We start from the raw sequence: 23,486 nt of genomic DNA, 5'->3' as shown, positions 1-23,486 counted from the left end.
AGATTTTGGGTATAAAATGAATAGATTTCCAGTGACTCTTTTCTGGAGTTGCTCGAGGTGTGTACCAACAGTCAGACATGAAACCTTAACATGGCCATGAAAACCAGATGTGGTCACGATGCCAAGGAACAACAGTAGCTGCAGATGTTGCAGGTGGACGGCAGAGGGGGAATCTGGAGTCCCAAACAGAACCGAATGATGAGTGAGTTCAACAATATATCTCACTTACTTAGAAGGGATGGATGATACACTATGAGATATGAAGATAAATTCTTAAACTTCTCTGAAGACTTTTAATGTGAATCATGTGTTGCATTCAAAGTTTGGCTCCATATCAGAACAAACTTAGCTGAGAAATAGATGAAGAGAAAGAAATGGAGTGCATGCGTGTCCACAAAACCAGACGAAGGCTCAGTTCTCAGAAGATCGTTTCAAATATTTAAAGACAAATTGTCCCGATGGCAGAATATGTAAATTTGATGCGTCAGCAGTATTTCATTTGATAAGAAGTTTGTTAACTTTGATAAAGCCACTTCTCTGAGAACAATGATTTGATCCATGTGAAAGTATTTCAAGATTTGTTTTCTCGTTTCATGGTCTTAACTGAGACAAAGTGTAGTTTACCAAAACATGTGCAATTTATCAAAAAACAAATTTTTTGACTTAAAATCAGCCCAATGCGAGATTAAAAAACCCACAAACTGATGAAATACTCAAACATTCACACGTGAAATACTGCAGAAAAGTGGCCACAGGGCCAGAGAGGCAGTCCATAGATAAAAGGAGAGGACTGTGCAGGAACATGTCTGCTGTTCATTAAACCTCTCAGATTAGCTTTACTGATGCATCCATTGTAGAGCGGACCTGCGTTTTATAGCTGGCTGGGGGTCAGTGCGCTTTCAGTTCACCCACCTCAAAACAGACAGTAACTTGAAACAGCAAATACAAGTCACTAAAGGTTACACGGGTGTTAAACTGTGTATGTTCTAAAGTGTATACGAGCTAACTTTGTCATCGGAGGTGGAGGGGATAGTGGATGGGGTGTAAGCGAGATGCCTGACAAGCTCCAGTTTGGGTAATTGTTGTGTTTCCAGCAGCTGTTTAGGCATCAAATGCAGGTGTTTTGTAGCAACTTGTCATTGTTCAGCAAGCAGCTTTATAGGCACCAAACGAGGGTGTTTTGTAGCAACTTGTCACTGTTCAGCAAGCAGCTTTATAGGCACCAAACGTGGATGTTTTGTAGCAACTTGTCACTGTTCAGCAAGCAGCTTTATAGGCACCAAACGTGGGTGTTTTGTAGCAACTTGTCACTGTTCAGCAAGTGGCTTTTTAGGCACCAAATGTGGGGGTTTTGTAGCAACCTGTGGCTGTTTCTCCGGCAGCTTTTGGGCACTAAACTTGGGTGTTTGTAGCAACCTGTCATTGTTTAGCAGCATGGGTGTTTTGTAGCAACCTGTTGCTGATTTTACAATGGCTTTTAGGCACCAAACATGGGTGTTTTGCAGCAACCTGTCACTTCTTTAGCTAGCAGCTTTGTAGGCACAAAATGTGGGTGTTTTGTAGCAACCTGTGGCTGTTTCTTCAGCAGCTTTTAGGCACCAAACTTGGGTGTTTAGTAGTGACTTGTCACTGTTTCTCCAGTGGCTTTTATGCACCAAATGCAAGTGTTTTTTAGTGACCTGTCACTGTTTAGTCAGCAACCTTTTAGGCACCAAACATGGGTGTTTTATAGCAACGTGTGGCTGTTTCTCCAGCGGATTTTGGGCACCAAACTTCGGTGTTTGTAGCGACCTGTCGTTGTTTAGCAGCATGGGTGTTTTGTAGCAACCTATTGCTGTTTCTCCAGCAGCTTTTAGGCACCAAACATGGGTGTTTTGTAGCGACCTGTCACTTCTTTAGCCAGCAGCTTTGTAGGCACAAAATGTGGGTGTTTTGCAGCAACCTATTGCTGTTTCTCCAGCAGCTTTTAGGCACCAAACATGGGTGTTTTGTAGCAACCTGTTACTTCTTTAGCCAGCAGCTTTGTAGGCACAAAATGTGGGTGTTTTGTAGCAACCTGTGGCTGTTTCTTCAGCAGCTTTTAGGCACCAAACTTGGGTGTTTTTTAGTGACGTGTCGCTGTTTACTCAGCAGCCTTTTAGGCACCAAACATGGGTGTTTTGTAGCAACCTGTCACTTCTTTAGCCAGCAGCTTTTAGGCACCAAACTTGGGTGTTTTTTAGTGACGTGTCACTGTTTTTCCAACAGGGATATTGCTCCCAAAATCGCGTATTTTAAGCAAAACATGATCTTTTACAAATCATAACCAAATTGTTTATGTGCCTAAACCTAACCACAGCATTGTTGAGACTAGGGTTGCAGCGATATACCGTTTCAAGGGTATACAGTGATATGAAAGGTGACGGTTATCATACCTTTTGCATATCTACGATATTGAAAAAATAATGCAGCTGGTTAAACCTAAAGTTTTAATGTATCTGCTCCATAAAAAATGTACAACTGTCCAGGTTTGGTCTTGCAAGTAGGTAGTTTGGGTGACAGTGTTCTAAGAAATCAGTATGTATACATTCAGACTAATATTCTGGAGTCTTATCCTTGGGAACATGGGATAGGAAGTTTACTTGAAACATTAACAAGGTGTCTAGTAGTATGTATGCAGCAAATATATATTTGTCTTTCACATGCAGCCAGTGTCACAGTATGACAGTGTCCTCTTTGAACGTCATCGAGTGAAGATAAACCTACTCTGGTTTCCAGCTGCGTTCACTTCTCTGCTGTGGCTTCTACATCTGATCAGCATGAACAGAATACGTCAGGGTCAGACTATTTGTGTCCCCGCTGATCTTTTTTATTCAGGATGTAGTCGACCATTACATCTTTTTTGTTTTACATATGTTTAGGATGCATCTGCACACATGGCAGACAGTCATCAGAAACCTAAAAACAAGTTGTGTGTTTAAATGCTGCAGCATGATTTTCAGCTTTCTTAGACCTGACATAAGGGCTAATCCAGGTGTCTGAACGGACGGGATGTCCCAAAACCCTGATCATAATACAGAGTAATGGTACGTGTCCACACATTTTTGGACGTGAGGGCTCACACCGCTTCACAGCATGCGAAGCTTGACGTGCAGGTGACCACTGACCAACAAAGAAAACACACAGGCATTCCACAACCACGCAAACACTTCTTGGCAGCTTCTGATTGGATGAATGCTTTCAGTGGTGGGCTGTTTGCTCCCAGATTTCAAACTGGCCCAACATGGCAGCTTGTTTGGAAACTTTCTCTTAGATTAGAAAAAATGGTCTCAAAGATGTGTTTCTGAAGCCATGTGAGGTGAGAAATTAATCTGTCTTCATTTTAGACTGACAGCTCTTGGTTTCATTTTTTTCTGGGAGTTCTGGTTGAGTTTAAGCAACAAAGTGGTTAGGGTTAGGAAAAAAGAACAGGGTGTGGCTTTATAATCTCACTCTCCCAGGTGAAAGTCCGTGTCCCCACTTGGACTTTCGCTGCCTATATTTTCGTTCTTGTCCCGTCGCATTTCCCCCCTGACGCTGCTGGATTATATAACCACCGCCCAAGCACCAGATTTCGACGACTTCGGAGTGAGACTGGGTTGAAATGACAGATCCTGTAGAGACATATCTAAAGAGATTTGGAAAAATTTTAAAGGTCCAGCGTGTAGAATTTAGGGGCATCTATTGGCATATATGTTAACTTGAAATAAGCGGAGCACGTCCTCTTCCACGGAGTCCACCATGTTGCGTCTACAGTAGCCCAGAACAGACAAACCAAACAGTGGCTCTAGATAGATTAATTATTATTTTCGTGTTGTTGTAGTTCTCCTACAGGCCTGGCACATGGGAGAAGTTTCAGTTGATTGCAATCTGCAACCTCACGACTCGATGTCAGTAAATTGACCTTTAATGGATAAGCCTGTTTTTGTTTAGTGTTTTTCTGTTGTCAAAAAAAATCACATGAAAAGACCAAAAAACAACAGCACTCTCATTGTTGTCTGACTTCCTGACCCTGTCTGTGGCTCTCAGACTGAAGCCTAAAAAAAACCACCTAAAAATATATGTAATTTACTTTAACAGGGATCAGTCCACATTTGTGTAAAGGAATATATCACCCAGTGCAACAGCGTGGCTCACTGATGTGTTTTTAATAGTTTTTTGGAGAACAACAGAGCTCTGTGGCACAGAGGAAGAAGATATATCAGGCTTTGATACACACTCTTGTCAGTAAGATCAATTTAAAGTTGGCTAACAATAAGAAAAAAAGTAAAACATCACCAGACCTATCCTTCTGTTGTTCTCTGACAATAAGCCACAGATGAAGTAAGTCTTCACTCACCGAGGCAGTCTGTCTGGTGGGCGAAGGTTCCTGCTGGGCAGCGGGTCAGACACTTGCCTTTGTAGAGCTGGAAGCCGGGCTTACACTTGGTGCAGAAGTCCCGGCTGAAGCAGTGCTCACAGTCCAAAGAGCGGCACTCTGTGAGAAGGCAGACCAACACACATATGGTGAATAAACAGTTTGAGTGAATTCAGTCTCTTTTTCTACTAGTCACCCTGATTTTGACTTTAGTCCTGACGATGAGACGCAGGTGGGCCGGACAGGAAGAAACCTGCTGTGAGTTATCATTCTGTTTCCAGCTGCTTTTAAGCCACCAAAGGTGAGTTTTTCATAGCAACCACTTGCTGTTTTTCCAGCAGGGATAGTGGCAGTAAAAGCTGCTGTTTTTTCAGAGACATTGCTACTTCTCCAGCAGGGATTGTGCACCCAAAACTGGGTATTTAAGGCCAAAACATTTTCTTTTACTAATGATAACCATGTTGCTTTTGTGTCTAAACTTAACCATTGGTTAACCACAGCATTGTTGAAACATACAGTTTCAAACGTAATGTATCTGGCATTTGCAGAAACATACAATGCCAACATTTTTCTGCCAATTGGCTTGTTCATTGTCTGCTCACTGGCACCACAATGTACCACTTTGTTTACCTCCCCTCAAATCCTTTTTCAACCAGCTCTGTGTCAAAACAGTGTGGGCAGTATGAGTTAATAAACTGTGGTAAACTTCCACCCAGTCGGTCATCCGGCTGAGTTTCACCGGCTTTCCTGCAGGCAAATATGTGAATCCTAGGACAGCAAAGGAATGGCCCGCCTTACTCTGCCTTTGATTAGCTTACTCTGACATTCATACCCTGACCCTAACCAACCCCAATACTCTTGCCTAAACCTGACTAATCCAACCAACAAAGGCAAAGAGTACTAGCCAGTCATAAGCAGAGTAGGGTGGGTCATGCCTTCGCTATTCTAGGATTCACAAATTTGCCTCCTGGGCTGTTGCTCCAAACTGCAGGCTGCACTCTAGCTTTGTCATATTTTTCATCTCTCTGTCTCTCTCCCTCTCTAACTCGGACCGAATATATGAATATAAATCAAGATTATGTCACTTTATTGTTTACTTCTCACCAGAAAATATGTCTTCAGAAACATATTTCACTGCCCTGTTCAGCTGTAATAGCGAGAGTTTGTGAACAGGAAGTGGGCACCAGAGAAAACAGAAGCTGAAATAACTTGGATAAAACAGTAAAATTAGGCATCACTGATCAAATATCAAGCCCTGCGATAGTCTGGCGATCTGTCCAGGGTGTACCCTGCCTCTCGCCCGATGTCAGCTGGGATAGGCTCCAGCCCCCCCGTGACCCTCAAGAGGATGAAGCGGTTAGAAGATGAATGAATGAATGAATAATCAAATATCATCCAAGATTCTGAGTTGCTTATTTCTCTCCTAAAATGTTCCCAGAAACATATTTTTATTGCTCTGATTAACTGTAATCTGAGACTGTTTGTTGCCAGCTGGCCACCATTGTGTAAAATGGAGGAGTTTGCCTCACATCACCTTCCAGCAGGAGCATTTATTGGTCCTGTGTGGCGCAGTGCATTATGGTAGCTGTAGGTTTTCTACCTCTTGAGTAAAAGAGAATGCCACAGCCCTCCTTCTTTGTTTTCTCTGGTCATGTTGCACCAATTTCAAAAGTATTTGCGTCTTTCTACTGCATAGGCCACTTAGTGTTATGAAAAGTTTTATGAAATATTTCCACCTCTTGAAGTCACCATAGGATGTTGTCGATTTTGAGTGCACCAACTGTTTTCCAGGAAGTTTTCCAGTGGCTGCCATCATGGCTGTCAGTGTTAGTGAACTGTCAGCAGGTCGGATCAGAACACATTTTAACGATAAATATTGTTTTCAGGTTGAAGAGTTAGCTCGCGTTTGCAGTCTGGAATAAAGAAACTTCTTGTGATCTCTTTCTGAGAACTTATTGGCATGTCTTGAGTCAAATAAATTTCTTCCTGAATGAGACAAAAACTATGCATTCTTTGGTAAGAACTTAAGTACTTAAGTTTTTTATTGGCACAGTGTTTTTCTGGAACGAATTAAAAGAGGTGCATCTCAATAACGGAGCGAGTCCAAATGTGTAAACTGTGTACACGGGCACTGTCTGTTCTCTGAGAACTTGTAAATACTTTTCATCTGACAAAAAAAATAATCAGTTCCTTCACTATTAAGGGCCTCGAGACAGATGAGTCATGTGTGCTAATGTGAGTGAGACTTAATATCAGCAAAGTCTCTTCAGTTGGAGAGACGCCTGCAGGTGAAACAAACTCGTACTCATGCAGCGATTGATGTCCTTCCCTCTCTGTCCGTAGTGTCCAGCGGGGCAGGCGTGGAGACAGGTTCCGTGGTGAGACATCCCCTCCCTCTGCAGGAACAGGAAGAGTCGCTCGGGGCAACGCACGCAGCCGTTGTCACGGGAACACTCCAGACAGCTCCGACAGTCTTCTGATGTCTCTCTGTGAGCTGCAGGAGATGACAGAGAGTGAATCACCACGCAAGAAAGTGCGGTTAAAATGAGGTGGAATAAAAATCAAAGTAGAGGAGGGGGTAAGAAAGAAATAGAATACAAGTGAGAGCAGGGTGGAGGAGAGGATGAGGAAGGAGAGGAGACAACACAAATGAGCTCCTTGAAATACAGATCTGTAGATACTGCGGGCAAGAAGACACACACAGGCTGCACTGTGTCCAGCCTTTAACATCTGACACTGTGCAGCTTGTCTTTCTTTGGACATTCAAGAAAATTAAATCAAATGTAAATTATTCTGAACTCCTTGTGTACAGTAACCCCCATCTGAGTGTTTTAATTGATAAAACAATTTTCACATTATCTAACAAGGTGTAAATGGGAGTTATTAATTGATACTGATATTTGATATTTATTTCGAACATGTAAAAAAAGACATTAACGTACAAACAAACAAACAGACTGAACTTGCAAATAATGAAAAGCAGTTATCAGTGTATAGTTACTTTGATTTACACATTTGAAAAGGAGTGGGAGGAAGTATAAACCTATTAAATCCCACCACTTCTCCATAAGTCATTGGGTGAAATAAAACAGACAGCTTCCTGATATAGACAAACCCACACCTAACACCTTACCGAAGAGTTTAGTGGCTGTTTTTTAAAAGGGGATTGGTAGGAGGAGCCTCTGACTGCTGTCTCCATGTGATCAATTTGGGATCTAAACTGAGATGGACACAATTTAAAATATGCTGGCAAAATGCTTTAAAGATGCAGCTTCACCATAGATATTCTAGAAACCCTCAATTTATTTATTTATTAATACATTTGGTCATTTTTAAATTATTCTGTCAAAATAAAGGCATTTTCGTGTTGTTAAATCTGCTGCTTATTAAGACAAAGAATCAAAGGAATGCCTTTTATTGTCATTGTATCATTTAAAAAACAGTGCCGACAGTTAAAACCACATCTGCCGTACATTCAACCATCCAGTCCTCACACTAATAATTAATAGACTGGAGAGCGGAGAGCCGCTGCACAAACGCGCGCCGCCATGTTGCTCATATTCTCAGAACAAAGGTGCTGAAACATGTATTTAACAGAGGACTGTCAGCTAAAACACAATGTCCCGCATTGTAGAAATCAGGTCACTGATGATAATGAATTAAAATATTGAAAGTTGTATTCATCTTCAGATTTTTGCTGAAAAAATGAGTGACTTTTAATACAGGACCATTCTTTGTTTTTAAATATTTATTGACATATTTTAGGTGGCGGATTTGTTTTCCAAATTAAGGGAAATTAAGTATCTGATCGAAGAAATATAAAACTGGGGTTGGGGTCCTCTGCCAAAAAATGTTGAGGGTCAAACACTCAATTTTCTCCATTCTGGTGAATTTTATGCACCAATTTGCGTATTTTTTGTATCAATTTATGGTGTAATTGTCTTTATTTGGTCAACATGAAAGTCCTCTGCTACTAGGGGAAACACATGCACATGTTCTAAATATTAAGGAGGACGTGTCCCGTCCCCATTGAAACCTACACCTATGCAGAAGCCAACAGGACACATAGTAAACAGAATATAGTGAGTAGTGTGCACACTATGTTGCTGCCTCTTGCAGGTCTGTTGCTCCTGTCCTTGGTGTGTCAGCATATATTCATGTTTCTTCATTAATTAGTGATATTAAAACCCATCAAACACACTGAGCAAAATACAGAAGTCCACCTCTGTCTCCTGGCACACAAAGTGAGTTCAGCCCTGATTTGTGCAGCTCTCTGGCGATAGATTTCACATGTCTTGGTAGCATGACAGTTGGGCTTACGGCTAAGCCAAAGTAAGTCTTATTATATTATAACAGTGAGCGGCGATGTCTGCTCCCAGAGACACACAGGACTCAACAGACAAAGTAGGAATGCTTCCAATCTGACGGGGATAAGGGGGGATACGGAAAGACGGGCAAGGTGGGATGGAAAGACGGATGGAATGAAGAGGGATGGAAAGATGGGCTGAATCTACTGAGGAGGTGAAGGGCAGGCGGTGAGTGTGCGTGAGTCTGAACAATCGCAGAGTCTGAGCCTCACAAAATACCTGTGGCCGCCTGCCAGCATCTCTGTGTGTCTGGATACGTGTGTGTGTGTGTGTGTGTGTGTATGTGTGATCAACTGAAGAGGTTTAAACACTTGATAAATGCCTGCAATGATCAAGTCACTGACAGAGGTCATTAAAGGTCAAAGTTCATGCAACCTTACACCCTCTGTGAAGTGATGAAAGCTTTTTTTAAACCTGAAAAGCTAGGTGTCCGCATCGTTACTACATTTTATTTGCTGACGTATTTAATGACTTGTTTACTCCCTCTGACAATCATCACTGGCTTGCAATTTTTAACGTTTCCTCTGTGTTACGTTCCATCTCAACGTCCACTCACATCGCACAGAGAGACACACAAAGACAATTCACAGCCAGAGGAGCTGAGGTTTGAAAGAAGGAAAACTAAAATGCTGTAAAAGTACAAGTGAGATGTGCAGTAAAATACATTATTACCCTCCTGATGATGTACTAAAAAGATAGTAAAAATAAAGATAGACACGTTAGTTAGCTGTTTAGATTGCAGATACAAATATAGATGTTTAAACTTTGCTCAGTATGGAGGTGCTACATGTCATTAGCTCAGTTCGATGCTCCACAGTTCAATAGTTGAGTTCATTTTACTGAAACCATGAGCACCAGAGAATAATTCGTTCAGATTTACAGGCAGGATGAAAACAAGTGGTGACTCTGTCTGTAGACGCCATTACGTCTGAATTTGTGTCCATTCCTTGATTACCCAGTGAGGCATTCATATTCTTTTAGTCCGTAAGGATCAAAAGTATGAAGTTATGAATATTGTTTTAACAGGATGAAATGGTGTTGTGTTGATATGACAGGGCTTGTAAATGATATGTCATTCGAAGCCTATTTTTTATACAAGTCATATTCATACTGGTTCAAATAAACAATTTCATCTTATTTCCCATCTTCGCTGAGGAACAGTTTCATGTAATGGAATTAAAAGCCTGTCCCAAATATAAGCCTTTTAAGTGATTTTATAAAATAATAGCCTGGGCTACTAATTGAAGTTTTACGGTCAGCGTCTTTCAGCTGACCCCAGGATGTCTTCCCAAGCGTAAACCTCACTGCTGGTATTGTGCAATTCAAAACTACAGTAAATAACATGAATTGCAAACAACACATTCAGACTGGAGTTTCCATGGCCTGACAGCTTTCATTCACTGCAGTAATTGTATGCACGAAGTAACTCAGACGTACCAGTGACTAATTTATGTGCACAAATTATTGAGTAGGTAAAACTGCAGCTGGAGCAGCTCCATGACTCGTCCAGCATACCCACACATCAGCCTCCTTCACCTCTTGGTCTGGAATCAGAAGCCCCGAAGAAAATGCTAAGTTAGCATTGAGCTAGCTAGCTTTAAAGAGAGGCGGTTAAAGCTAGCTATGAAGTGTTAGCTTTAAAGAGAGGCGGTTAAGTTTAAGGTAAGGGTAATGGGAAGGGTTACATCTTCTGACTTATGTGAATCACATCTTCATGTACTGTGAATTATGAAGTGGATTACTGATACATTTGGCCTCATATTTGTTCACTACAATGTTATGTGGTAACAATAAAACAATTAAAGGGGATTGTTTGATTTAATGTAAAACTACAATCGGTGTAGATTTTGGGGGGGATGCAGGAGACATGTCCTCGTCAATATTTAGAAGTAGCCTTTGTATTAAAAACATAAAAGTAGCAGAGGACCTTTCTTTCGACAAAATTAAAGACATTTACACCATAAATTGATGCAGAAAGGCACAAATAGATGCATAAAAATTAGTCTCTATATACATTCAGTGAATGTAGAGTCAAACCCTGGAGATCTTGCCTCCGGAAGAAGAGTGGAAGAGCCCTGGTTTCCGGTTGTAGGCTGTTTGTAGTCTGTGTGATATTGACCAATCACGTTTGAGCCGGCTGCAGTTGTTGTCAGGTTAAACGGTCCGTGTGGTGAACTAACGAGGCGGAACATAATTGGCGTCACTGCAAACTCTGAATCCATCACAATGGTTCAGCATATTTACTTATATATAAACGGAAGTCGGAAACGGAAATTCACCTCCTCCGCCCAAATCAAACCGGAATGCCAAAAAATCGGGGGTCTGCCCCCAGAGGCTGTATTCGCCGTCTGCCGGAAGTCAGACGGCGAATACAGCCGATGGGTTCCGAGAATGCATAAAAATTAACCAAAAGTGTTTGTTCCTCCAAATTTTGTGACGGAGGAACTCCTAAACCCCCTGTTTCAAATGTGCCCCCTTCAATGTTGAAACAAAACCTGTGCTCTGATGTGTGTATACCGTAATGATGGGTCCATGTCATTGGTCCGACAGCCCATTGGTCCGACATCCCATTAGTCCGACGGTCCACAGTGCTGAACGGCTCCCGGCGGGCGTATTTCTGCCTTGATGGTGTGCCGCGACCGGCTCTGGGTCAGCTGGGAAAGGCTTGAGGCGAAGCAGGCTCACAGCTTTTTTTCATTTTAACCCACACCATGATCTTTTCCTGACCCTAACCAAGTGGTTTTTGTGCCTAAACCTAACCAGACCTTAACCACAGGGCATCATGATGATTTCGGAACGGACATCAGAACAATGGGTTTAATATGGTCGGAACAATGGGATGTCGGACCAATGGGCAGTTCCCGTAATGAGTCCTACCGGAGAAAACTGCCATAACAAAAGTCATTTTTTCAATTAAATATAATGCAGAGTGTGTGCTTTAGGATAGCAAGTTACGTCTAAAAGAAAAGCATATTTGAATAAAAATGTAAACTGAACCAAAGAAACTATTCTAATAATCTACAACAACTCAGACTTGGCAGGACGAATCATAATTTTCGCTCCCTGCAGATTCAAGCAATTCATAAATTCAAAGAAAAAATTTGTAGAAATAAAAAAACTCTCTCTGGAAGCATCTCATGCATCATGTCTGACTGTAGGAACGTACGTCATGTGTCATAGGGATTAGAACTCTTTTAAAGGATTCATCAAGACTCCTGATGAAAAGATACTTCAGCGCTTCAACAACAACAGGTGCTGAAGGAGCTTTTTATCCCAGCACCCCAGGGACCTCAGTTTAGCAGCTCACTGGCGCAGAGACGTCTTCTTGGCAGCTCCTGGGTGTGAACGTCATTTATCAAGTGAAAAAAGGAGTGTGTGGGTTCTGTGGAACTGACACGAACTTTCAACAAATAGCAAGGGCTTCTTTCAAGAGCTGCCACCGTGCAGACGATCAATCACACAGAAGGAGATCCATCATAGGAGAGGCAGAGAGTAGTTTCTCCATAAACAGAAGCCTCGATAGACCAGAATGCAGCCACAAGATATAACTCCTTTTTCACAATATGAGATATTTGAGCTATTCACCACCCCTCTTCCAAACTGCACCTCTCTGGCATTACACGCATTACATTTACTCTGGTTACTATGACAACTTGTTTTCTATGTACTTCTTTTCTGAGTATTTCTAAAAATATGCAACAATGACGTACTGATATCATCAGCATGTTGGCCGATTCTGTTCAGTTTAAGGCCATTATCGGCTGTTACCAATGACGTGTGAATGTTATTGTGCATTTCTAGCAGGTTCACAATGCCAGACATGTAAACAGGTTGCAAACAGGATGATGGTATGTGTCATAAATATCACTGTTACTGCAGGAGGAGGGCAGAGCTCTGCTGACACCCTGGAAATGATGCAGGTTAAAATGTCAGGGGGGGTGAGGGGTGCCGAACAGGGGTCAGTGTGCAGGGCGTGAATGACACAAGAATGCAACCAAACAAAGGATCATCTCATTATAGAGTCAAGTTATGGTTGGCATTATTGTACCAGTTAAAAAGAAGAAGAAGAAACAGGTTGGATCTGCCCTGTTTAGTCACTGCAGCACCCAGACTTATTTTTTGACCCTCCCTGAAGTTACCCTTTAATGTTTATTAATTAAAGATGAAGATTAAACCCTGGAGTTGAAAGAAGCCTCAGTTTTCCACTCTTGTCCTGCTCACTGGTTAGTTTGTGCAAATGGTTTATTTTTGGCCCAGTTTTTTGATAAGACATGTAGAATAAAGTGATTTTGATGAAATATAAATATTTTCTGATGGAAGCATTCATCGCGACTTGTATCTTCCAAAATGTGGAGAAAGTAAGGTATGCAACTGGCTGGCAAATTCTTTTCTCATCATTACTTTACAAAAAGCTTATACTGCAAAATTGGAAAAATAAGAAAGCACCTACACTTCAAAATTGGAATGCATTAATGAAATATTATTTGAGCATTGAGAGGACAATGTCGGAGGACAGTAACAGAGAGAAACAATTTAACAAAATATGGAGCTCAATTTATGAAGCTCTGTAGAATGAGGGAGGCTGCAGGATCACCACATCCGGCCTGCATGAATCAAGGGAACCCTGTGTCTTGTGTCAGTTCTGTCCTGTTCGTTGCCCTTGTGTGTCTGTGTGTCTGTGGCTGTGTGGGTGAGTGTGGGTGTCTGATAAATATGTATATGAGTAGGGATGAAATGTTATCTGTAATGACAGTCGCAAGTTACTGTATAGTTGCTAACTTGATTTATTAAGATATGTGATGATAAGTTAACATTGAAACATGGAATGTACTGGATGCACACCCTCACTCATTCAATAAAAATAATTATGAAAAAAAAAAGGAGGCAGCCATCACACATGACGTGTTCAAGGACTGTTGAATATTTGACAGTCCAGCAATAATTTTTGTTTTTACAGTGTCTGCTTAAATGGTGTCATTTTGGCTTTTTTTTTTTTTTTTTTTTTGCCTTCAAAATATGTTTTCTTTATATTCAGCAGTAAAATAAATACAAAATACAGCCATTTAAAGTTCTATATTCCTCCCGAGCCAAAATAAAATTATATTCACATATTTATTTGTAAGTGTAAGATTACTGAGCATGGAGTAATTCATGTCAATTAAAAAAAAAAAAAAAAAACATAACTAGGGTAAACATAACTAAATTAGAGAAACATAACTCCCTACCCAGTGCTTGAAAATATATTTGACTGAAAAAACGAACAGTTCCTTAATGACCCAAATCAACACACCTGTGCACAGGTGCATGCTGGGTGTGGCTAAGATGCTAGATGCTAAAGAGCTAACGATGGATGCTGCAGGTGGCTTTTGAGGAACTTTTGCCTTAATTAACGTGTGTGAGGACTTTGTAAGACTTTGAGGAGCACGGTGGGACAAAGAGGCCGAGTGGACTGGTGGTTACACTGGGACAGAGACACAGAGTGGACTGGTTATACTGGGACAGAGACACTGAGTGGACTTATGCTTTGCGAATAAACTAAACTGTTGAGGACTTCACGGTGCTCAGGACTCACCGAATATCGTCCACACGGTGAGCACAACTATAAACTTATTAAACTATTCCTCAAGATAAGTACGTCAGCCGCCAGTATGTTGCCTAGCAACGAAGGAGTGGGCGCGAGTGTGCGCCACGTGGAGAGTACAAACTGTGCAGTGTGTTTGTGGCCTCAGTGTTGTTTCCACTCCTCCATGTTGTTGCTGTGCTGCTGTTGATTTAACAAGAAGTGTCAGGCTGATTGTTTTCTGTGGTTTAATAATAACCTCATATTGAAGCGTCTGTGGTGGACACAGCTTTTATTTATTATCTGCCACTTTGGATTAATTGTCTGAGTTTTGTGTCTTTTCTGGTTAAATCTCGCGAGACTACAGAGGGAGGCTGTTGTACATTTATAATTGATAATGAGTTGTATGAAAAAGCTGCAGTGTGTTATTTATTGTCTAACATTTATGTTTGTCTCAGTAAATTTTTACAAAACTTACTTTTGTTTGAGAAGTAACAAGTGTGTCTTCCTGTGACAGAACATTTACTTGAGTACTGCATTTCCATCCCTTTTTATATTGGCAAGTTGAGAAATATTTAGTCTAGTATAGCAGCCAATATGTAATGGTCTTATAAAAGTCAGTAATTAGGCTCACGGAGCAAAGTGTTCTGCAGGTGTATGAAGTGGAACTAACACAAAACAACTGTGATTAAATGAACATTACAAATCATTGGGAAACCTTGGGTCCTGGCATTCAGGTAAATGCTACCTGATGTGCTCCACCCACCCGAACACAGTTGCAGACAAAGTAAACCCCCTCATGGTGACTGCACTTATTGATGGCAGTGGCCCCCTAGCAAGACACTGCACCATGCCACATTACAAAAACTGCTCAGGCATGACCCGAGGAACGGGACAAAGAGCTCAAGGTGTCGACCTGATCGAACATTTGAGGGACGTGCTGGTACCCCAGAGGTACCCCGATCCACAGTAGGTGCTCCTTGGACCGGACTTGGCCCTGATCTGTCAAGGCATGGACACAGGACCTCTGGAGGGTGTCCTTTGGTGTCTGGCACCTTCAGATCTTTTGGGTCCTGTGGGTTGTGAGGTGGGGTACCAACATGTTGCACAGATGTTTGATCAGACTGGAATCTGGGGAATTTGGAGGCCAGGTTGGTGTCTTTAAAGTTTCTGTCTTGTTCCTCAGACCACTCCTGAGCAGTTTTTGTGGTGTGGCATGGTGCATTGTCCTGCTGGGAGGCCACAGCTACTGGGGAGTGCTGCTGCCATGAGGGGGGGGTTACCTGGTCTGCACTGGTGTTTCAGTGGGTGGAGCGTGTCAGGTTGCATCTACACGAATATCAGAACCAAAGGGGTGGAGCGTGTCAGGTTGCATCTACACGAATATCAGAACCAAAGGTTTCCCAACAGAACAATGCACTGTAACAAGATGATCAATGTTGTTCACTTCACCTGTCAGTGGCTTAATGTTTTGGCTGATCAGTGTATATATATATATAAAACTACATTTTACCACTGAGCATGGAGCACTCAGGTGGTGAGACTGGAACAGGTGATTGAAAGTTTAAAATCCCCACCAGCCAATTTGTCCATCAGCAGTTTGAGTCTTATAAAATTTTCCGTGGGAAAGATTCCCTACATTTACCTCTGGCATTAAGTAAATATTCAGCATCATGTCAAACTATGGCTGTGACCGTACGTGGGCGCCTTCTGTCGTATCTGGTAACTAATAATTTGTCCAAGCGAAGGAGTTGACCTTTTCATCAGTCCACTTTATCTAGTCATGACCACCTGCTCACATTTATCATAAACATGACATAGTCAAATGTTCATGATGCACTGTTGTTCTAGTTAGCTGCCTTTAGGTTTTAAGACAGATGCTGTTTATCAATCTTTATTGTTTTAATGTGAGTTGCTGAGTGTTGCAGATGTTGGCGATAGAGATGTCCGCCTTTTCCCCGCTATGTTGAAACCAGATGACACTCAGCTTGTGGTAATCTTGTAATCTTTCTGTTCATTTGGAGGCAGTGCTTTAATCAGACTTGTGTAACTGCAGTTAAAAGTGTCACTGCGCACTCAGCTTACGTTTGATGCCAGAGATGAAGTTACTGATCATCTGACAAACATAACAACCTGTGATTGCATCGCCACAATTACGGTGCCACCACACCAGGCAGTTTGCCAGTAATGTATAGGTCACAGGTCGGGTTTAACTTCAGTTCAGCTGAGTTTGTGCTTGTCTTCTTCACCTATTTGTTTTTGTCCGGACTCAAAACCAAAGTTAACCTCGTGACACAACAGCAGACCTGATATGTAGACTTAGTTGAGACAACAAGAATCACCTGTACAAACCTTAAACACTGACCGCCGTGCAGTGGATTATGGAAAACTGAGGGCAACGAAAGGATTTTCCATAATCTGGCCGGGACAAGCTGCACCTCTCACTACATTCGGAGGAGCCTTTGAACCTGGACAGGCGCTGTTGGCCAGTTATGACATCTACGGTCGAGAAATGTAAACTATGAAGGAGCTGAAATGTTTTCAGACCTTCAGAAACTCTTTAGATGTGTAATTGACTGTCTACCACTCTACTGGGATTACAAGTGATATCTGGGAAATGATGTAGTCGAAAGAAACCCCATCGCATCAAAGATGGAGACAAAAACAAACAGGTGAAGAAGTCAAGGAGACATTATTGTTTAATATTTACAAAGCGACCCATTTAGTCGAACTTAAAGACTGTTGTTTGGCCTCCAAACCCACATTCTCATATATCTCTTGTCAATCTGTCATTGTTTTATGCTGGTTTAGGTAGCACGTAACAATGACCTTTGACCTTGCACATGTTAGGGATGTGTTTTTAAGTAATCACAGCTTAGCGGAGTTCAGCAGATTTATTAATAGTCGAGAACAGAGATGAGCAGATGACAACTAAGTAAAGAAAGGGTCCAGTGCAGAGAAGAACTCAGCAGATTTTCCCAGAATAACCCAGGGACCCATTTCACTGCTTTGGGACCTCACTTTGAGGTCTCGACTCATCGTCTGAAAAACAGTTCTCTACACATATGCTATCGATCTGCAGGCTTAAGGGACTTTTCGAGGCGCGGCAGGTTTAGGTAGCGTAAAACGGCGACCTTTGACCTTGCATGGGATTGCACTGGGTTTTTAACAAGCACCAGGTGTAACAAGCTCTGTTGGGGTTTCAGGGAAACATGCTAGTGTTTAAAAGGGGCATTCCACCCTAAAACTGAATTCATACAACATGCTGAAGGTGAGAGAGGGAAGAGAGATGGTTTTGAATAGAGGCATTCAAGTCTGATGATGCATATTTTCTAATAGTGTGATGGACAAGCCACCAAACAGCAAAACAACAAAAAAAAAAAAAAAAAGCCAAATGTATGATGCAAGATTTGTTTTTCCCAAGACAAAGAACTGTCAGTATTCTTTAGGGAAAATGTTGCACAACAAACAAACCAAACCAATAATCGAATCATATTACAGCTCCCCCGAAGCATTTTGAGTTTCACTCTCATAACAGAAAATCTATATCTTGAGCTTTAGTGTAAGCAGCATTCAAACCTTTTTTAAAATACCAGTTTCATTTGCACTAAAGTGATGTACATGGCTTGTTAAACGGGACTTGTAACCTATTATCATATGATCTTAAAGATTCTAATTTTATAGTGTAAAATGAAGCTGTGTAAAAGCTGAAATATGTGTTCCTGATTTATTCTTAGGGTTATACATTTAATTAATTAAAAACAACGCATTCTCACGCCCAACTTCTCAAATACTGACGCTTGGGTCATGATCTTTAATGCTCTAGGTATCCCTCTAGAGTCAGTTTTGGATGCTCAGAGATGGCGTGTCACTTTCTGCTTGTTACATGCAGTGTCTTTTCAAAATAAACTTCAGTTTTCACAGAAAATTTACTGTTTACACTCATCATAAACTAAATATAGAGCTACTCTGTTTTTAGGTTTAGCCAACAGAAGTATTTGTTTAGCTTTAGAAATAAGATTGCAGTTGGCCTTAAATAAGTATGTTTGTAACTTGCGTAACAAATCATCAGATATGTTAGGCAGTACGTTACACAGGACATTAACAGCGGCCTCCTGGATGAAAGTCCTGTGTTTGTTTGAGCCATGCACCCCCTGTTTCTACAGCCCAATGTGGACGGTTTTGCTCTTAATACTTAGCTCCTTCGCATGTCTAATAATGACGCAGCCCTGTGCGTCTCATACAGATGCTATAGGGCTGTCCTGAATACCAGTTTTGGGGTGTTGCATCTTCATTGAGCTGCTGTTGCACCTAAAATAACTAAACAGTTAGCCACTTTGTTAGCATGCAGCTCGCACTAGCATTAGCCGTAATGGCTAGAAAAGGAATACTTTGTGAGATGGCTTAGATGTGAGGCTACTTAGTTTTCAGGTGATTCGCCAAGAAGGTTGTAGATTTTTGATGTTCCAGTTTCTTTTGGAATCTCATTTTTTTGGGGGTCATTTTGGTACATTTTGAAATTATTCCAGATACTTGACATTTTTGACATTAAAGGAGCATTAAAACTCTGATTTGGACATTGATTACAATGGCAACGATCGAAGCTTCGGTGCATTTGTAAGCCCTGTGCTACAAGGTGCCTTTGTGCATCAGTTTCAGACGCGGAGGACAACTGATCAAGTGTTGGTATTTGACAAACTGGAAGTGAGACCACCTGATTAAAAAAAAGACATTCTGGACATGAACACTCCATTCATTACATATAACTTTCACAATTATCATTTCCTAACAATCTTCATATTTTGTATAGTAGGTCAGTATGATTCTGCATCATCTATTATATTCGATATCAGCCTGTGAAGTAGGTTAGAGTCTATGTGGCAAATATAAAGGTCAAAGGTGATTTCAGGTGGGTTGATCCTCCATCGCCTCACCAGTAGGAATAGCAAGAATTCCGTTTTAGGGTGTGATTTTAAGGTAACAAACAGCAGCCGCCGCTTCTGTAGTCGGTGCCAAAATACCCACAATGCACCACAATGTGTACACTAACAAGAAAAACGTGCCATGTGGGGTGACGTGTTAAAATAACACAAGATGTGTAATCCCTGATGACACACGTGTAGATGTCCAGACAATGGATAGCAGTTGGTTTAAAGATGTGCTCTTCTTTAACACATTTCTCACCATGTGATAGTTTGAGGAGCGAGGCTGTGTTACATCTTCATATTCACATGAACTGTTTCAATAATGGTTTCCTCCGATACGACAAGTGCAATAAACTGCTTTCATTCTTGTGCTGCTTGGCTGTTAAGAGGTTACGACTGTGACCCCATATCTGATGTCATATTTAGTATAATTACAAGCTGCAGTGTCCTTGGTTCAGTCCCTGACCAGGACCTCCCCTTCCCCTTTCTCTTCTCTTATTTCCTGTCAACACCTGTCCGCTGACTCTTCTCTCTGCATTGTTTGTTCAGGCATCATTCCTAGGTTATCAAATGCTGACACCTTGTCACGACCTTCAGCGCGTCATACCACCACTGACGGCACTCTTTAGCGTCCTCACGAGACAACACATTCTCTCTCCAACCTCGTTACATTTCGACATTGGTCATGGACTTTTCATGTCATCTTATGACATGCAAGGTACCCGGGACCCATAAATCACCCCTTCCACGCACCCTACTTGGACTTCCGCCATGTTAACTTACGTTGTTGTCCTGACACCTTTCCCCCTGACACCGCTGGGCGTTTTATGGTGACCAGCTACGTATCCTGCTGACATGACAGGACAGCTTTTGCTATTGTCATCTGACACTGGAAGACATTGACTGAGTGCTGGTATTCGACGACTTCAGAGTGAGACCAGGTTGCATTAGATGCACCAGGCTCTCAACCGACACCAGTATAATCAATATTTGACGCTGAGAGTAACTGATGAGATATTAAGAGTGAGACAGGAAAAGGAAACCCAGCCGGGAATCTCACCCCACTAAATTGTTGATCTCGCTACACAATAATAGCTTCTCTGTTTCAAAAATGTCAGGCTGGAAAAATGTGCAGACAGGCTGAAATTTAACTGTGCTGTTGGGAGCTGCAGTGACTTAAACCTGCAGTGAGTAAGACAAAATCTGAATAATACATGTAATTTGTTAAGCTATGATCAGTGGAAAAGTCTGTCAGCCGCTGGGCTAATTTATTTATTTTGGAGGCTAATATACGTTTTCCTGCGGCCCTGTCCTGCAGTACATTTCTATGTAGGTCTCCGTGCCGGTGGATTTGGTTTTTCTAACATGATAACAAAGCAACAAAGTGCATAAAGTAAGCACAGCAGAAATGTCAGATAGGTCGGACCACAATGTTAACCTACGTATCTTTAAACGTTACAATTACGGCTATAAATGACAACAGAAATCAACAAGTTTGCTGATTTCACAAACCTCCACAATTGTAATTAACTGCCGAAGTGGAAGTGTTTGTAGTTGTTAGTGCAGCGTCAGTCGATTGCACTTGCTGGCCTTGCTTAAAGTTAGGATCTGTTAATATTGCCGTTATTTGTTGATGACAAACATATTATTGCAGCACTGTACCTATAGTGGTCATTTCAACACACCAAAATTCCACTTTTGAATTCAGTTTTGACTCGTGTTTCTGTTCCTTTTGTGAAGATCCACAGTACTCACACGAGGCAGGGAAAAAGCCGAAGGTTTATTGAGAATCCCCCAAAATAACCCAACAAAACAAGACAAAGTCCTTCCAAAATTACATCTCGTACTGACCATTATCAATTTGATGTTCTATTTCTTTATATTCTCACTGTATTACCTCACATACACTTCAACACTGCAGAACATGGTCAAAAACCTGTCGTAAATAACTTGTGCCTGTATTCTAACACCGAAATAAAAGAAATTAGTTCACAACCATACACGATTCAAAATACACAGAAACTGTTGTGCAAACTTAAATGATACCAGAATTTACATGATATGCTCTATCAACACAGACAGTTTTACCAAATATAAATATTTGCTGAAGTGGCTCTTACAGTACCAATAACCATCCTTTCATTCAGCCAGGACATGCTCAATATGTCATTGTGCACTTGATCTGTAATTGTGGAAATAATAAAACTTGTCTACAGTGTGTCACAGAACCCCTCGGCACATTTGATCCCCCCCCCCCAGTGTTGGCTGCACAGCTACGGCCTTGAAGCGTATTACTCAATATATCTGCAGAGAGAGTAGCTCACAGGCGGTGCAGGCGGTGCAGGCGGTGGTGGAGAATAAAGGGAAACTGAGTTACTGATGTTTTGACATCAATCCGTCTGAGCGGTCGCACAAACACACACAAGCACACTTCACACACATTGACTTGATTCCCCAGTTAGTCAACATGTCCTTTGGTTGTTTGTGGATAAATAAACGCCAACTGCAAAAACACAGGGATTTATTTTGATGTGCATATAAAGGCGAAGACAAAATTACAGTATTTTGAAGCTCAACAAATGTCCAAAACGTTACGTAGTGATTATCAGGTGGTGTAATGTGGGGAAATAAAATGTGACTATAACTTGGTATGGAGTGGTTAAGTTTACATGTTAGTGCGGTATAATTTGGATTAGACCACCGTATTAGAGGAATATGTGAAGCTGCAGACTGACGCCGTTTGAATCTGGATACACAACCAGGGAAGTGTTTTATCTCAAACGATGATCAGTCTCACTCCCTCCGACTTGTCCTGTAAAAACAGCCACAGGTGCTCACAATTACCTACAGTAACCTTACAGAAACACTAATGGTACTAACAGACAGCGTAATGGCTTCAACCTCTTGACTCCTACAGTTCAATTTTCCCGCTCTGAAACACTTTTTTTTTTAGTTTTGTGTGTGATTTTTAACAGCTAAAGGAACCAAGTCCAGATGTGATGGAGGGTGGGAGAGTTGGGGAAGAAGGGGTGTGTGTGAAGAAGGAGCGGAGGGTATGAGCGGTAAATGAAAGAGAGAAAAACGAGGTACGGGGGGAAGGGAAGAATAAAATGACAACATAAATCCCTCTGGTATGAAGTGATGAATTCTGACAGCAGGTCAACCTGTTGTGCCCACATCCAGCATTTGACCCTTCGGACCAAAAATAACGTCTAGATTAAATCTGTTCTGATCTATTAACATCAGATGTGTTCATGCGAGACTCTGTAGTAATGTTGTTTAATTTTAGGCAACAATAATATTATGATTTTAGAAAACTTTCAACATCATCATGCCAAAAATGTGTATATTTGTCCAGTTGCGTCTTTTGCGCTGCATGAACAAGACTCATTAAATCATTGTAGGATTTCCATAAAGTGAAGCACTTTTGAACCAGCAGTGATTTTGTACTGCTGTAATTTTGTTTTTTTAAATCTTAGATGTCTCATTCTTACGCTGGGTTATTAATATTAGCATATTAAAGTTTTACTGTTTGTGTTTTTCTTTGGTAATAGTCTGAGTTTCTTAAAGACGCTCTATTTGAAATTGTATAATCTGGCTGTCACAAGCTGTTATCTTGAACGAGAGTCAGCGGTGTCTGCTGGCTCCGCACAGCCCATCTGATCATTATCTAACGCCTCACCTCTGGCCGGCTTACGGGGGCAGCGGGGAAATGTCGGAAGCCAAAATGACGGTGTAATTGAGACCGGATCCCCCTCTATTAGTCCCAAATTCCTGAGGAAATGCCGGACACCCGTGAGCGTGAGGCTCACCACATACCTGTGTGGCTGTGGTGGTCAGGGCTGTTTTCAATGAGCCGGGGGGGATTTTATAAGGACTCATTAGGTCACAAATCTGGTTTTGGGGAGAATTTCTAACACTGTGGAGCGTCTGCTGGTGCAGAGCTTAACAAGGAGTGACAATGCTGCCACTGATAACTGGGAGACATGCAAAAAAATATGTGAGGGGCGATAATGTGATTGAGATTTAAAGATGATCCAGATTCAGCTTGTTCTGGCGAGTGATATGAAAGTGTTTCTGGATTTAGAGCAATGGATGGAAGAGCTGTTATAAAATGACAAATATCACTTGTTTAGTGTTGATAGCCGTGGTGTGTGTTGTCAATGGGTGTCTTGTTAAAGAGCCATTGAGCAAGGCACTGAACCTCTTTATTTACCGTCATTTATCCTGAGTTAGATCAGATACGTGGACATTAATAT

At 41.5% G+C, this 23,486-nt stretch overlaps 1 protein-coding gene across 1 annotated transcript in view; it reads right to left on the bottom strand.

Moving 5' to 3' along the window:
• rspo4 (R-spondin 4) overlaps positions 1-23,486 on the bottom strand; it is a 60,927-nt gene that overhangs the window by 36,634 nt on the left and 807 nt on the right. Inside the window, exons 2-3 of the mRNA XM_050037725.1 lie at positions 6,681-6,869; positions 4,358-4,495 (exon numbers count right to left, since the gene is read on the bottom strand). Of these exons, the coding sequence (XP_049893682.1) occupies positions 4,358-4,495; positions 6,681-6,869 (327 nt within the window). The remainder of the gene's footprint in view (positions 1-4,357; positions 4,496-6,680; positions 6,870-23,486) is intronic.

The sequence above is a fragment of the Epinephelus moara genome, chromosome 24, assembly GCF_006386435.1.
Source record: "Epinephelus moara isolate mb chromosome 24, YSFRI_EMoa_1.0, whole genome shotgun sequence".
Taxonomy (NCBI): Eukaryota; Metazoa; Chordata; class Actinopteri; order Perciformes; family Serranidae; genus Epinephelus; species Epinephelus moara.
This window is presented reverse-complemented; position numbering and strand designations above follow the sequence as displayed.